We start from the raw sequence: 12,980 nt of genomic DNA, 5'->3' as shown, positions 1-12,980 counted from the left end.
CAAGAATCCTCGTTTTGATGGTGAACGTATCACCGGGAGGCCTGGGGAGTAAGAAATACCCCACAGTGTACGGAGGTCAGATGTCAGCTGTAGCTGAATTTGACGATTTGTATTCCCTGGAGGGTATTCTATACCCCCAGGCCCCCCTGTTTTGCATCCTCAGTCACAATAATCCGTAGGGCTAAATGTTTTGTGGGTGAACCAATCACCGAGGGGCCTAGGGGTATTCAATACCCCCCAGTGCATGTAGGTCTTATGTCAGATGTAGCTAAATTACCGAAGAAGCGACGTAGGTCTTAAAGAAAGTAAGAATTAGTGAAAGTATCGTCCGCGTGTCCAAGTACGAGAAGCGCTGTAGGTATCTGAATTCAAAAAAGAAAATCGCGAAAATAAACAGTTTTCTTCAAATACCCGTGCGTGTAAATTCGTACTGAGAGCTATCGCACACATTTCCGGGGTAGAAATCATTGTTAATGTAGCGTTTCGATTAATGAAAACTCCAATTTGAAAGCGAATTTTAGGAGACCTTATAATAACTCGTATTGTGAAGGCAGAGAGTTGGTTTAAATGCAGTCCAGATGAATTGAAAGTTCATTGTCCAATCAATTCCATACCACAACAGGCAATAGCACGAGGAAAATTCGGTAAACTTCAACGGAGATCCCATATTTCGTCCCTGTTTTGTCCAGCGTTAAGGGCAACCATCGTTTTTTGAAAACGCTATAAGGAAGGTAAGGGGAATTTTTTTTATTTGTGTAAAAACTTTTAAGAAGTTGTGTTGACATTTGTGTGATAGTTCCAAAAAAGAATGGAGTATATTATGATAGTGTTAGGGATAGATTCAATGCTCATTTTCCTACTACGTCTGTAAAATCATTCACTGACTCTTTATCAAATCTGCAGCCTTTTCGCCCACCATCATCGAGGGGGGCGTTGGTGTGACCCGACGTACTCAAAGGGAACACGCTAGCATCGGCGACGCGTAAATTTGAAACGCCAAAGACTTTCAGCTGAGGGCTAACCACCGCCCCTCTCGACGGATGCGTGCCCATCTTACACGTTCCAGTGGGATGAAAGATTGCCGTGCTAAAGTGCCTAATAAAGCAATGCCAGTAGTCTCTGGTCAGGTACTGAAAGCTTTTACACGCGGGCAAATGCTCGTACTTCAACCTCGTGTCAAGCTTTCGGAAGGGAGGTGTGTCGACCATTTCTAGAATCATCTTGATCCCCTCGTAAAGCACGTCGATGTCTTCGTCTTTGGGATCGGATAGCCAGTTGGGGTTGATGATGGGGTAGTCGAAGGGGTTTTTCGATTTCAGTCGGAGATATCCGCACGATTTGGGATGTAGGAGTACGCCGATCATGGAGAATTCGCTCTGTGGATTTCGATTTGCCGCTATAAGCTCCTCTCGGGTATTCCAAAACTTGGCAGTCACCTCACTGGAGCTGATCGACGGGATCATTAAAGCCTCAAAGTCTGGTACTCCGGGCGTTTTGGCGTTTTTCGTCTGCATAAATACGACCACTGGTACGTTGAAAGCGTTAATTAACACTCCCGTTCCGTTCAGGTAATCCTCAACGTTCTTTTCCAAACTGTTGACCTGCTCTGTGTGGTTAGTTGCGAAGTTCAAGTTGAAAAAGGAGGTGTGGTCTAAGAGTTGTTCTCCTACGGGTAGGTCTTGTATAACGTCTATTCCTAAGCGCTGCAGTTGTTCTCTGGGTCCAATATCAGACAGCATTAGCAATTGAGGTGAACCAAACGCTCCGGCTGATATCACGACATCCTGACGCGATTTTGCCAGGTACGTGTGGCCATCTTTAGTAAACCGCACCCCAACGGCTCGCTTTCGTTCATCAATTTCAATCTTGGTAGCGTAACTGTGCGTCAGTACCTTCAGATTTGTCCTGTTTTTGACTGGCAACAAAAAAGCGTGGCCACTACTCGCTCTTTTTCCACGGTCAATATTCAGCTGAACTCTTCCGTAGCCGAGCTGCTCTTCCCCATTGTAAAAATTCCAAAAATTATTGCTGGGGGCGGGGGGAGGTGCAACCAGTATATTAACATCTTATAATATTTGTAAGTAAATGAACATTAAAACAACCTTCCCTACAACTATCGTGCTAGGTTTGTGGCTTGGGGGGTTATTCCATACCTCCCAGACACGTTCGGCTTTAACACGATCTCTTCTAACAACTTGTAGTCTTTCACAAAGGACAGTCCAGAGGAGCGTTCCTTACGCCACAGACTTCTGACGTTACGTTCCATAATATCTTCTTAAAAATGACAGAGTAGGTGCTAAGGGCACTGAACATTTTGGTGGAGAATGTAGAGATCGGGGAGGGGGCTGAGGGGTACGAAATACCCCCCAGTATCGCAAAGACCTTACTATAATTGTATGGAAATGAACATTGAGCCCTTCCCAAGAACTATCGTGCTATGGTCGTGTGCTGGAGGGCATTCCATACCTCCCAGACCCCCCGGTACCACATTCTACACCAAAGTGTTCAGTTCCCTGCTCCTGGGGTTACATTCGCTAATCTTTTAATCACCTTCCAGAAATTATTGTGTAGATGCAAGGGCACACTGAACATTTTGGAGGAGTATTGCGAAGATCTTAAGATAATTGCAATGAAATGATCCTTTCTTAGAACTATTGTAATATGGTCGTTGACTGCGGAGTATTGAATAGGTACCCCCCCCCCCAGTAGTACGGTCTCCCTCAACTCGATTTCTCCATAACAACTTATGTCATAGTCTTTCGTAAAGGACCGTTCAATCTTCCGACCCTGATATTAGTATTCCTTCCCCCACACAGACTTCAGGGATTTCGTTCCCTTAGTTTTTTCCGAAAAATTGTAGGGTAGGTTAAGGGCACTAAACACTTTGGAGAAGAAGAATGTACAACCACCAGTATTGCGAAGATCTTACGATAATTGTAAGGAATTGAACATTGAATTCCTACCTAGAACTATTTTAATATGGTCGTGTGCTGGGGGGTTACGTTCCCGTAGTTCCTTCCAAAACATTATAAGGGTATGGCCAATGGCACTGAACAATTTGAAGGAGGAGAATGTGCAACGGGGGGCTGGGAGGTATAGAATACCCCTCAGTATAGTCTTTCTGATGAAGATTGATATCTTCCGTTCCTGAGGAGTGTTACTTACCCCACATACTTTTATGGTAGGGTATTCCACACCCCCTAGACCCCCCGCTTCTTCATTCTCCTTCAAAATGTTCAGTGCCCTTAGCCTATATACACCATAACTTATCGAAAGGAACAAAGAGAACGTCACCACAGAAGTCAGGTCGGTAAGGAATACTAATCAGGATCGGAAAATCGGACGGTCCTTTATTAAAGACCTTTCAATATTTACGTTCCTGACGAGTATTCCTTACCGTACACGCTCCTGAGGTTACATATTTGCTAGTCCATTTATCACCTTATTGCGTAAGCGCAAGAGTACTGAATGGAGCCCCCAGGGTATGGAATACCCCAAAGACCCCTCGGTGCTATATTCTCCATCAAAACGCTCGTATCGTGATATTTTTTCATAAAGGATTGTCCAATCCTTCTTTCGTGACGATTATTCTACTATGACCATAAAGCTCTTGGTGTTACGATCGATAGTTTTGTCTAAAATTATGATGTAAGTGCTAAGGATACTAAACGTTTTGAGGAAGGATCTAAAGGCGGAGGAAGAATCTCCGATATTCGAATATCCTATGATATGATAAGTTTTTCCCTACAACTACCTGAATGTCGTCGTGTGCTGGTTAGTTCTCCCTCAACACGTTCAGCGCTAAGGGGCAACAGATAATCACCCCACGAAGTCCTTAAGGTCGGCGGGTACCTTTTTTCCCTGTCGGTGGTTTGGTCGAGAGGACCTCTGTCCACATTTGGAGGAGAAAGGAGTGGCCATATACTATTTGTGGTACGTTCAGAGGGTGGAGTTGGACCAGTTCGAACCACTCTGACTTTCCTTTTCTGCTCAGTTGGTTTTCAGTTTGGGTTTTTTTAGGTTCGGGAAGCTCCATTTGAGTTTGATGTGTCCTGAAATTCGTCCTCTGGATATTTAAAATTGCTACAACGACTCGATGCCACAACGCGGACCCCCAGGAAGAGACTCCAAAGCGACCAGAAGCATATAGTTCACGTAGGTGTCGTTTGAAAAAAAAAACGGCATAGGGACCCTAGCGTTAGGCTACCCAATTGCATTACTTGAATTCGCCTAATCTGACTTTTTTATTTACGTTCGGCAACACTGCTTTTAATCATTTGAAGCTGCTGGAAGTGTCAAGGTGAAGTACCTAACCCTACTTTATTGTTGATTTTGAATTTGTATAAAATGGAATTAATTATAAGAATAGCACGAGTTTCCAAATTGTGGCCCCCTCCAATAAAGAAATCGGTGTGTTTTTGTAAATTTATGTCGACATCGAAGGACACCGATACATCTACGGATTCGAACTCGAAAGACCTGGTAAAGGAGGTCGACATTGCCACCAAAGTAGCCCGAACGAAGGAGACTACAAAGAAAGACCTCCAATATCGCACGACGTGGCACGCGAAGGAGGGCTACTACTACAATTTCTTACGCTCGTTCTACTCCGAGGAAAGCAACGCATCGTTGCTCAAGCTGCTCCAGACCCCCATTAACCTATCGCCGGAATCCGTCCGTAAATGGTGGCTCAGACGGAAGGAACGCGAGAACATCTTCCTCCAGCAGTACCTGCCCGAGCGAAATCAAACTTTGGGCAACGAACTAGCGGCGGCCCACTTCATCGTGTACCGAGGCGGCGCCGTCAAGTTCTACGACGACGACGTCTGGATCAAGGCGAACGAGTACAACCAGTACAGCCTGCCGAAGTTCTACGACTCGGAGAGGGTGCTCGAGGCGATCGACTGCACCGACATGAACCTGTACTACGAGGGACTAGTCAATCTGGCAAACCTGCAGAGGGTGGAGTGGTTCAGCGTGAACGGTTGTCAGCATTTGGACGATTGGAGTTTGGATCGTATTACGAATATATTTAGCGAGACGCTAGTGTACTTAGACATTAGGGATTGCCCTAGGATTACGGTTCGCGGGTTGTGCTCGTTGTACAAGATGAGAAATTTGAAAATTTTGCTCGTCAGCGAGCTGATAACGCCGAAGGCTTTCGAATTGAGTTGCATGTTGCTGCAGGATATCCTGCCCGATTTAGATATACGTGTTGATTAGTATTCTCTGATGGTTTCCGTTAATAAAATGTGAGTTCCTAAAGTGTCTGATAAATAATGCAAGGATTGAGCCCCGAGTCGAAGCCTGCTTCGGCCAGGGGCAGAATCCCTTCATATGGTCCTTGCTAGGTTTCCTCAGTTTATTATTAATTATCCCTTAAGTTACCATTCACAAAAAATTGGTATAAATTTTTTCGTCACCCTGTATGTTGTACAGCTGGCACAACAACCACATCCACGACGCTAAACGAAAACGAGAGGTGGATGTGTCGCGTATCTTTGTGGTATTCGTTTATAAAAAACTCAAAAAGCATTTTTGTTTACTTTTTGACTATCTACGCAGATTTACAGTAAGGAGGAGTCGTCTATGAGGAGACTACGAGTAGTTTCCAATATGTCATCGGAAGGGCATCACAACAGAGAAGAGGCAAGTTTCAACTTGTATGGAGATGATGCTGAGTTTGCAAAATTTGTTGGAGAGCATGATTTGCTGTTCGACGAGCTGCTGGTTGGAAACTACGAGTACGGAGATGGAAATGTGGAAGGAAAAGTACAAGCCGAACAACCCGGACAAGATTTGTCAGTCTGCAGTGCGACAAAATCGAGTCAAAGACATTTAACTTGTGGCCATTGTGGCTATTTTTCATCGAACAAAATCGATTTTCAAAGGCATTTAAGTCGGCACTCGGTGCAACGTGCCAGTCAGAGGGTGAAAGAGATCCGGATTCACAAGGACTTGGGGGAGTATAAGTGCGCCGAGTGCGATTTCACGACCACCACAATGAAGTGCTTAACGCAACACGTTGCTGTACACAAACGAATAGTGATCAAAATGAACCTCGATTTGAATACTTACAAATGTAAACAGTGCAAATTTACGACAAGGCACTGGAAGGATTTTAAATTACACATTCCGAAACACGACGCATTAAACGTATACAAATGTGACCTGTGCGATTTCGTGACAAAGTGGAGGCAAAACCTGAAACCGCACGTCGACACCCACGACACGGCGGTCAAGTACAAATGCGACCGGTGCGCTTACACGACGAAGCTGAAGCGGTACCTAACGCAGCACTACCAACAGCACGACTCCTTAAAGCGGTATAAGTGTCGCCTGTGCAGGTTCTCGACAAACTGGAGCAAGCATTTGAAGCAGCACGTCGAAGTGCACAACTCGTCGAAGGCCTACCAGTGCGATGAGTGCGGTTTTACGACGAATTCCAGGCGAAATTTGATAATACACTTTAAAAAGTACGGCACACGGCACACTAAGTGAGTGTTTCGGTGTAGTTTTGATTTTCTTTTGTTGTCTCTTTATATTATCAGCGCCAGAATCGAAATAAATTGTTGCTTTTTCGTCTGTCTGTCTGTCTGTCTGAAAATAAATATGAGACATCTTTCCCCCGATGTTTTTTGAAAGAATAATTTATATCAGATTGCAAGGGTGTAGCACAAGTCTTCTAATGCCTTTTAGGGTGTCTAAAATCACCTTTAAAAATTCTCTATACACGGTGTTACAAAAATTGTGGACTTGAAAAAGTTTAAATACACTGGAGCCATGAGAACCATGGAGGCACTTTTATAACTAAGAGCCTTTACACTTTGCTGTGGAGGCAGAGGCGTAGAAGACTTCTATAGGGAAATGATTGGGGTGAGTGGAAGAATCGAGGCGAGGCGAGTGCACTGCGACCTTTTGGTCTATTGTCCACCCTTCAGGATACCTGTATATCTTTATCAAAGTACAGGGGAAATCTTTAGGCTTCAGAACGCTCGTTTTCCATTTGAGCATTCTCTCAGGTCGTCCTTCCATTTAAGTTATTGACGTCAGGACCGGCTCTGACGAAGGGTTTCCTGCTATCGTTTTTTAGGGTATAGGTTAGGTACTAGCTGTCTCCATCCACGTTAATACGGATTACTCTGTAGCGATAAAAATAACTTAAACTACGTTTACACTATTTATAAGGCCGCTTATTAAAAATTGATACGCGGACAACTGTTCTCCCCTCACTCATTAGAAATAAAAAATCTCCCCAGTGCTCCCCCTTCAGTGAAAACGGTAAACAAATGTGCATTGTTATGAACACCCTGTATACAACATGGATTTTAGAAATCCCAATCCTTGCCCCTTGCCCCTTGAACCCCTTCCAATCTAACCTCTTCGTGCTGCATCTGACTTCAATAGTTCAATTTCGAAATTATGTACAAGGTTTTTCAAAATAAACCAATGGTAATCACTCGCAGAGGTTAAAACAAAAGAAACCAATGACGTCATTTATCTCTATCCAATAATTAATCTTTTTCGAACGTGTTCATTAATCGAGAATTCGAGACACGTCAGTTTCTCCACAGTTTTTAGCGTATGAATTTGGACGAAGTGAAAGTAAAGTCGAGTGAAAGTGCAAAAAAATGAAGTCGAGTTTAATAGGAATCTTTTTATTAAGCTCAATATGGCAAGGCTGCGTCGCACCACCTGTTACGAAGAACGAAGAGTCCCCGAGTCCGGAGACCGTGGAGCTGCTGATGCACTACCAGCACTACCTGCAGGAAGTCGTGAACGCCTTGGAGAAGGACCCCGAATTTAAAAAGAAGCTCGACAGCGCCGACCAAGAGGACATCAAATCGGGCAAGATAGCGACCGAGCTCCACTTCGTGTCGCACCACGTACGAACGCAGCTCGACGAGCTCAAACGCAAGGAGCTGGACAGGTTGAGGACCCTCAACCGGCAGCAGCACGAGCTGACCGAAAACGACGTCGGCGACGACCCGAGTCACGGGCATCTGGACCGATCGAATCCGCACACCTTTGAGGTGGCCGACCTGAAGAAACTGATCGCGAAGACCATGGAGACGTTGGAGGAGCACGATCGAAAACGACGCGCCGAGTTCAAGGAGTACGAGCTGCAGAAGGAGTACGAGAAGTTCGAGAAGCTGAATCATACCAACGGGGCCGAGCACGAGAAACTTGAGAAGGAATACAAGGTAGGGTAGATATTTCGGGCCCCATACATTTTGTAACAGACCGTACAAAAGACCCTGGTGTATTTTTTGATGTTTTGAAAGAAAGTTTTGATAGTCCGATTATCTTTGAAGTCTCCATAATCTCCGAAGAGATAGTGCCCACTTCATTTGAAGTTGGGTATGCATTTTCAGTTTACTTGCACCCGGGGTTCGGAAAAATTATAATCAAAAAGGCTTTCAAAATGGAAAAATCTAGGATGATTTAAACTGTCTCATACTTATTTTTTCGGGCAGACCATCCGGACGCCACTGTCAGGAGTTGAGGTCATTGGAGACCATGTAAGTATGGGTGAAACTGATTTGTGGTTTGCAAAAATCCCATTTTTCATAATATATTGGGTCGTTGTTGCTTTATTAACTAGTCCCTACTTTACACCCCCCTTCCCCCTCTCCAACCTGTCATCTTCAGACCACAAAGTTTACTCTGAATTCTTATGCATGAGGTGACACTCTTTGGTGGGAGTTGAAAATATTGCTCGGGTTTGGGTAAGGGGGGGGGGGGGGTTGCACACGTATGCATGAGATTTTTGTCAAAAACACTTCCGTGCACCATTTCTGTTGTTTCTGGATGCAATATAATCAGTGGTAGGACCAGAGAATGGATATTTTTTCACTAAATTACAGGGTGTCCCATTTTTGACACTTTGATAGGGTACGTCTTTAGTGCTATCAAAAAGAAATATAGGCTTTTGGGTCAAAATCAAAATTTGAAAATATTCGTTGGCTTAAGAGATATCCTATATGCTATATTTTCTTAGTTAAAAGAGATGCAGAAAAATGTTTATTACAAAAGTTTGTTTATAATGCCTCCTGTCAGTTGTTTTCAAAATCAAATATCAGGTATATCAGCTAAAAAAATTGTCTGACCGAACCTCATTTTTTTATGGAACACCCACAGATCTAAAGAAAAAAAGAGGTCAGTGGGAACACCCTGTATAATTTAAACTAAAAATATAACAGGCGAGTCTCTTTTCAAAAATATAGGTAAACAAAAAGTTCAAAAATCCATATTGATTCAAAATATAATATACATTTTTTCGAATATTTTGAACCTTTTTTAATGTTTTTGGATCTTTTTTTGAATTTTTTATTTACTTGAAGGTTTTTTGAATATTATCCCTCGTGTGTTATATTTTTCAGACTAAGAATTCTAAGGAATATAAGGCTTCTAAAGATCGCAAGGGTTCAAAGACCTCCAATAATCCTGAAAAACCTGCAGAAAAGGTCATACAAAAAAGAAACTTCTTCCAAAAATACCTCCCTCAATAAACCTAACTTGAATCTTTTTTGGATATCATCCCTCGTGTGTTGTTATATTTTTGAAAGGAGTATTTTAATGCTAGCTTTTTATATTAAAATATACAGGGTGTCCCATTTTCGACACTTTGATAGGGCACGTCTTTAGTGCTATCAAAAAGGAATGAGGAATGAGTGTTGAGTCAAACTTAAAATGGTAAATATCAAAATTTGAAAATGTTCGTCTTCTTAAGAGATATGCTATTGCTATATTTTCTTTGTTAAAAGGAATGCAGAAAAATGTTTATTACAAAAGTTTGTTTATAACGCCTCCTGTCAGTTGTTTTCAAAATCAAATATCAGGTATATCAGGTAAGAAAATTGTCTCACCTAACCTCATTTTTTTATGAAACACCCACAGATCTAAATAAAAAAAGATCAGCGGGAACACCCTGTATAATTTAAACTAAAAATATAACAGGTGAATCTCTTTTCAAAAATATAAAGAAAAAGTTAAAAAAAGTATTATTTATTCAATAAAGATTTTAAAAAATACAGAAAAATGTAATATACATTTTTTGAATTATTTGAACCTTTTTTTAAAATGTTTTTGGATCTTTTTTGAATTTTTTATTTACTTGAATCTTTTTTAATATTATCCCTCTCGTGTGTTATATTTTTCTAAGCATAATTTAATGTTAAAATATACAGTGTTTCATTTAGAAAAATTGGGTTAGATCCGAATAACGTTTTTTAATCAGACTAAGGATTCTAAGAATTCTAAGCATTCCAAGGATTATAAGGCTTCTAAAGATCCCAAGGATCCTAAGAGTTCAAAGACCTCTTATAATCCTCATAAAACAATCTGCAAAAAAGGTCATACAAAAAAAACTTCCTAAATACCTCCCTCAAAAACCCCCCAAAAAACCTAACTTGAATCTTTTTTGGATATCATCCTTGGTGTGTTGTTATATTTTTGAAAGGATTATATAATATGCTATCTTATTAAATTATACAGGGTGTTCCATTTAAAAAGATGAGGTTCGCCAGACTCGTTATGCTTATTTTCTGTGTCATACTTATTTTTTCGGACAGACCACCCGGAGGCAACTGTCCGGAGTTGAGGTCATAGGAGACCATGTAAGTATGGGTGAAAATGGTGTGTGGTTTTGCAAAAATCCCATTTTTCATAAACTTGCAATATATTGGGTTGTCATTGTTTTATTAACCAGCGGATTCCGTTCTTTAGATCCCCCCTCCCCCTCTCATCTTAATACTACAAAGTTTACTCTTCTTAGATTATTTTCTCTTTGATTCAAGAATGCATGAGGCTGCATGATATCGTTGGTCCGAGTTGAAAATATTACTCGTGATGTGAGAGGGGGGAGGGTTTTGTTGCACATCTATGCACTAGTATTTTTTTGAATTTCATCCCTGTTGTGTTATATTTTTGAAAAGAGAATTTAAGATGTTGTCTTTTTAGATTAAAATATACAGGGTGTTCCATTAAAAAAAATTAGGTGAGATACTTTTTAAAACAGCATATTATTCAACAATGATATATAAAGAAACTATTGTATCAAACATTTTTCTGTATCTTTTAACTAAAAAAAATATATGGTCATTCTGCAGTAGACAGTTTTTTTTTTAATTTTTCCCCATATTTTTTAGCGAACGAATATTTTCATTTTACCATTTTTCAAAGACTTTTTCTTTATAGCACTTACAATTACAGAGTGTCGAAAATGGGACACCCTGTACATAACTATTTCCAAAAAATGTAAACATGAGAACACAATACGCGAGGAGATAAATTGCACACCACGTTTGCGTTTGTGTGATTCTACTACAACAGTTTTGTATCAGGGGAACATGCGCCAGAAGGTTGTATGATAACACCGTCTACTTTTGAAATTTACAGTAGGAGACCGTTTTAGAAACTTCGAAGTCTTGTATCAGGAGATTATAATGTGGAAGGAGATGTTTTTCTCCTAATACCAGGCAGCTAGCAGGAGAACACGATGGCCAAAGGAGGTCTTTTCCAATCACCCATACACTACCCTGTCTTAAACTTAACTTGTCTTGTATTGGGATATAATGTACGAGGAGGTTTCTTCTCCTAATACATGGAGTATCAGTTAGTAAATTGTTGTACAACTTCTGGTGATATCTGGAGAACATGATGGTTGACATTCTCGTAATGCACGGAGTAACAATTCTTGTAAAATTTCTCTGGCAATCAGGAGAACACGATGCGTCTGGTGAAAGTATTGGTAGTATTTTAGAGGTCCAAACACTGAACCTTGTGGTACACCAATTGATCACATTAGCGCTTTTATCAAATTTCTAGTTGTAGGTAATGTAGACCGCGATGTTTGTTTGTAGGAACAGGAAGAGAAGCTGAAAAAGCACGAACCGCTTCACGAGCCGGGCCACAAGGCGCACATCGAAGAGGTCTGGGAGGAGCAGGATCACATGCAGCAGGATTTCGATCCGAAAACGTTCTTCATGATGCACGATCTTGACGGGAACGGCGCGTGGGACCAGAACGAGGTTAAGGCGTTGTTCGTGAAGGAGTTGAATAAAATGTACAAGAACGAAGTAGAGGGATACGACATGGTGGAGCGGGCGGAGGAGATGGAGAGAATGCGCGAGACCGTTTTCAAGCAGATGGATACCAATCGCGACGGTGTCATCGACTATCACGAGTTTCTCATGCAAACCCAAAGAGAGGAATACCAGCAGGATCACGGGTGGAAGGGACTGGACGAGCAAAAGCCTTACACGGACGAAGAGCTCGACGCGTACATTCGAGAGCAGCAGCGATTACATCCTCCTCCTTACTATCCGCCGCCGGCAGGTCAAGGTTACGTGCCTCCGCCACCAGGTGCTTACAACCCGAACGTTCCACCTCCACAAGGCGCCTACCCCAACAGCTATCAAGGGCAATATGAACAAGTATGATTTTGGCGACTGCGAAAGGACCAAACTAAGTTTGTTTACAGGTGCACCCGAACATGAACCAGGGCTATGCTCCACCGGTGCAGCAGAACGTGCCGCACCCGCAGCAAGCCGTTCCCCAACCCCCTGTTGCAAATCCGGCGCAACCGGCACCCGTCCAAGCTCAACCACCCGTTCCAAACCAGGCGCAAGCTCAACCCCCTGTACAAGTCCAAGGTCAACCCCCCGTTCAGAACCAGCCCCCTGTACAAGTCCAAGATCAGGCTGTCCCTCAACCACCCGTTCAACAAGCGCAGCCAGTCGCGGGTCAACCCAATTATCAACAACCCCCACAACCGAGACACTAGGACGATGAGAACTTTTAACTTAAATTAATTACAGGTTGTGCAATTGTTTGACGAGTGCATAATTAGACGTTGCAAATTTTTAACGGTTATTCGATTTCTACTTGTGCACTTCTATAATGGATAGGACTAAACTGTTTTTACATGAGATTTTATATGTACACTAAATAAAGGTCTACCTTACTGTGATTACAAA

The 12,980-nt window shown here is 42.1% G+C and overlaps 4 protein-coding genes across 5 annotated transcripts; 3 read left to right on the top strand and 1 right to left on the bottom strand.

The window, feature by feature from the left end:
• Nucleotides 1-848: 848 nt before the first annotated feature.
• Nucleotides 849-2,266, bottom strand: LOC116180762 (glucose dehydrogenase [FAD, quinone]-like). The gene is made up of 2 exons (XM_031500886.1): nucleotides 2,154-2,266; nucleotides 849-1,905 (listed from the first exon to the last, which is right to left on the bottom strand). The coding sequence occupies exons 1-2, from the start codon at nucleotides 2,264-2,266 to the stop codon at nucleotides 849-851; spliced, it is 1,170 nt and encodes a 389-aa protein (XP_031356746.1).
• A 2,025-nt stretch (nucleotides 2,267-4,291) lies between these two features.
• Nucleotides 4,292-6,581, top strand: LOC116180338 (distal membrane-arm assembly complex protein 2). Its single transcript, XM_031500276.1, has one exon. The coding sequence runs from the start codon at nucleotides 4,348-4,350 to the stop codon at nucleotides 5,221-5,223; it is 876 nt and encodes a 291-aa protein (XP_031356136.1). The 5' UTR covers nucleotides 4,292-4,347; the 3' UTR covers nucleotides 5,224-6,581.
• LOC116180761 (zinc finger protein 525-like) lies at nucleotides 5,617-6,501 on the top strand. The gene has a single exon (XM_031500885.1). It carries the CDS (start codon nucleotides 5,617-5,619, stop codon nucleotides 6,499-6,501), a length of 885 nt encoding a protein of 294 aa, XP_031356745.1.
• Nucleotides 6,582-7,341: 760 nt separating the features above from the next.
• Nucleotides 7,342-12,980, top strand: LOC116180337 (nucleobindin-2). 2 transcript variants are annotated; one of them, XM_031500274.1, is made up of 4 exons: nucleotides 7,342-8,204; nucleotides 8,478-8,522; nucleotides 11,865-12,437; nucleotides 12,485-12,980. In XM_031500274.1, exons 1-4 carry the CDS (start codon nucleotides 7,632-7,634, stop codon nucleotides 12,785-12,787), a joined length of 1,494 nt encoding a protein of 497 aa, XP_031356134.1. In that variant the 5' UTR covers nucleotides 7,342-7,631; the 3' UTR covers nucleotides 12,788-12,980. The 2 variants fall into 2 exon arrangements, with proteins under 2 accessions (XP_031356134.1, XP_031356135.1); XM_031500275.1 differs by lacking the exon at nucleotides 8,478-8,522 and having other exon boundaries at nucleotides 7,345-8,204.

Source organism: Photinus pyralis, unplaced genomic scaffold (assembly GCF_008802855.1).
Source record: "Photinus pyralis isolate 1611_PpyrPB1 unplaced genomic scaffold, Ppyr1.3 Ppyr1.4_LG9, whole genome shotgun sequence".
NCBI lineage: Eukaryota > Metazoa > Arthropoda > Insecta > Coleoptera > Lampyridae > Photinus > Photinus pyralis.
The sequence above is the reverse complement of the archived record's forward strand: the minus strand, read 5'-3'. Positions and strand labels throughout refer to the sequence as shown.

Excerpts from the sequence above, each read along its gene's own strand:
- LOC116180762 (XM_031500886.1), bottom strand. The coding sequence starts at position 2,266 with ATGGAACGTAACGTCAGAAGTCTGTGGCGTAAGGAACGCTCCTCTGGA. Across the intron at positions 1,906-2,153 it reads AAGCCGAACGTGTCTGGGAG|GACAAATCTGAAGGTACTGA; the intron begins GTATGGAATAAC and ends AGTCAAAAACAG.
- LOC116180338 (XM_031500276.1), top strand. The coding sequence starts at position 4,348 with ATGGAATTAATTATAAGAATAGCACGAGTTTCCAAATTGTGGCCCCCT.
- LOC116180761 (XM_031500885.1), top strand. The coding sequence starts at position 5,617 with ATGTCATCGGAAGGGCATCACAACAGAGAAGAGGCAAGTTTCAACTTG.
- LOC116180337 (XM_031500274.1), top strand. The coding sequence starts at position 7,632 with ATGAAGTCGAGTTTAATAGGAATCTTTTTATTAAGCTCAATATGGCAA. Across the intron at positions 8,523-11,864 it reads TTGAGGTCATTGGAGACCAT|GAACAGGAAGAGAAGCTGAA; the intron begins GTAAGTATGGGT and ends GTTTGTTTGTAG. Across the intron at positions 12,438-12,484 it reads ATCAAGGGCAATATGAACAA|GTGCACCCGAACATGAACCA; the intron begins GTATGATTTTGG and ends GTTTGTTTACAG.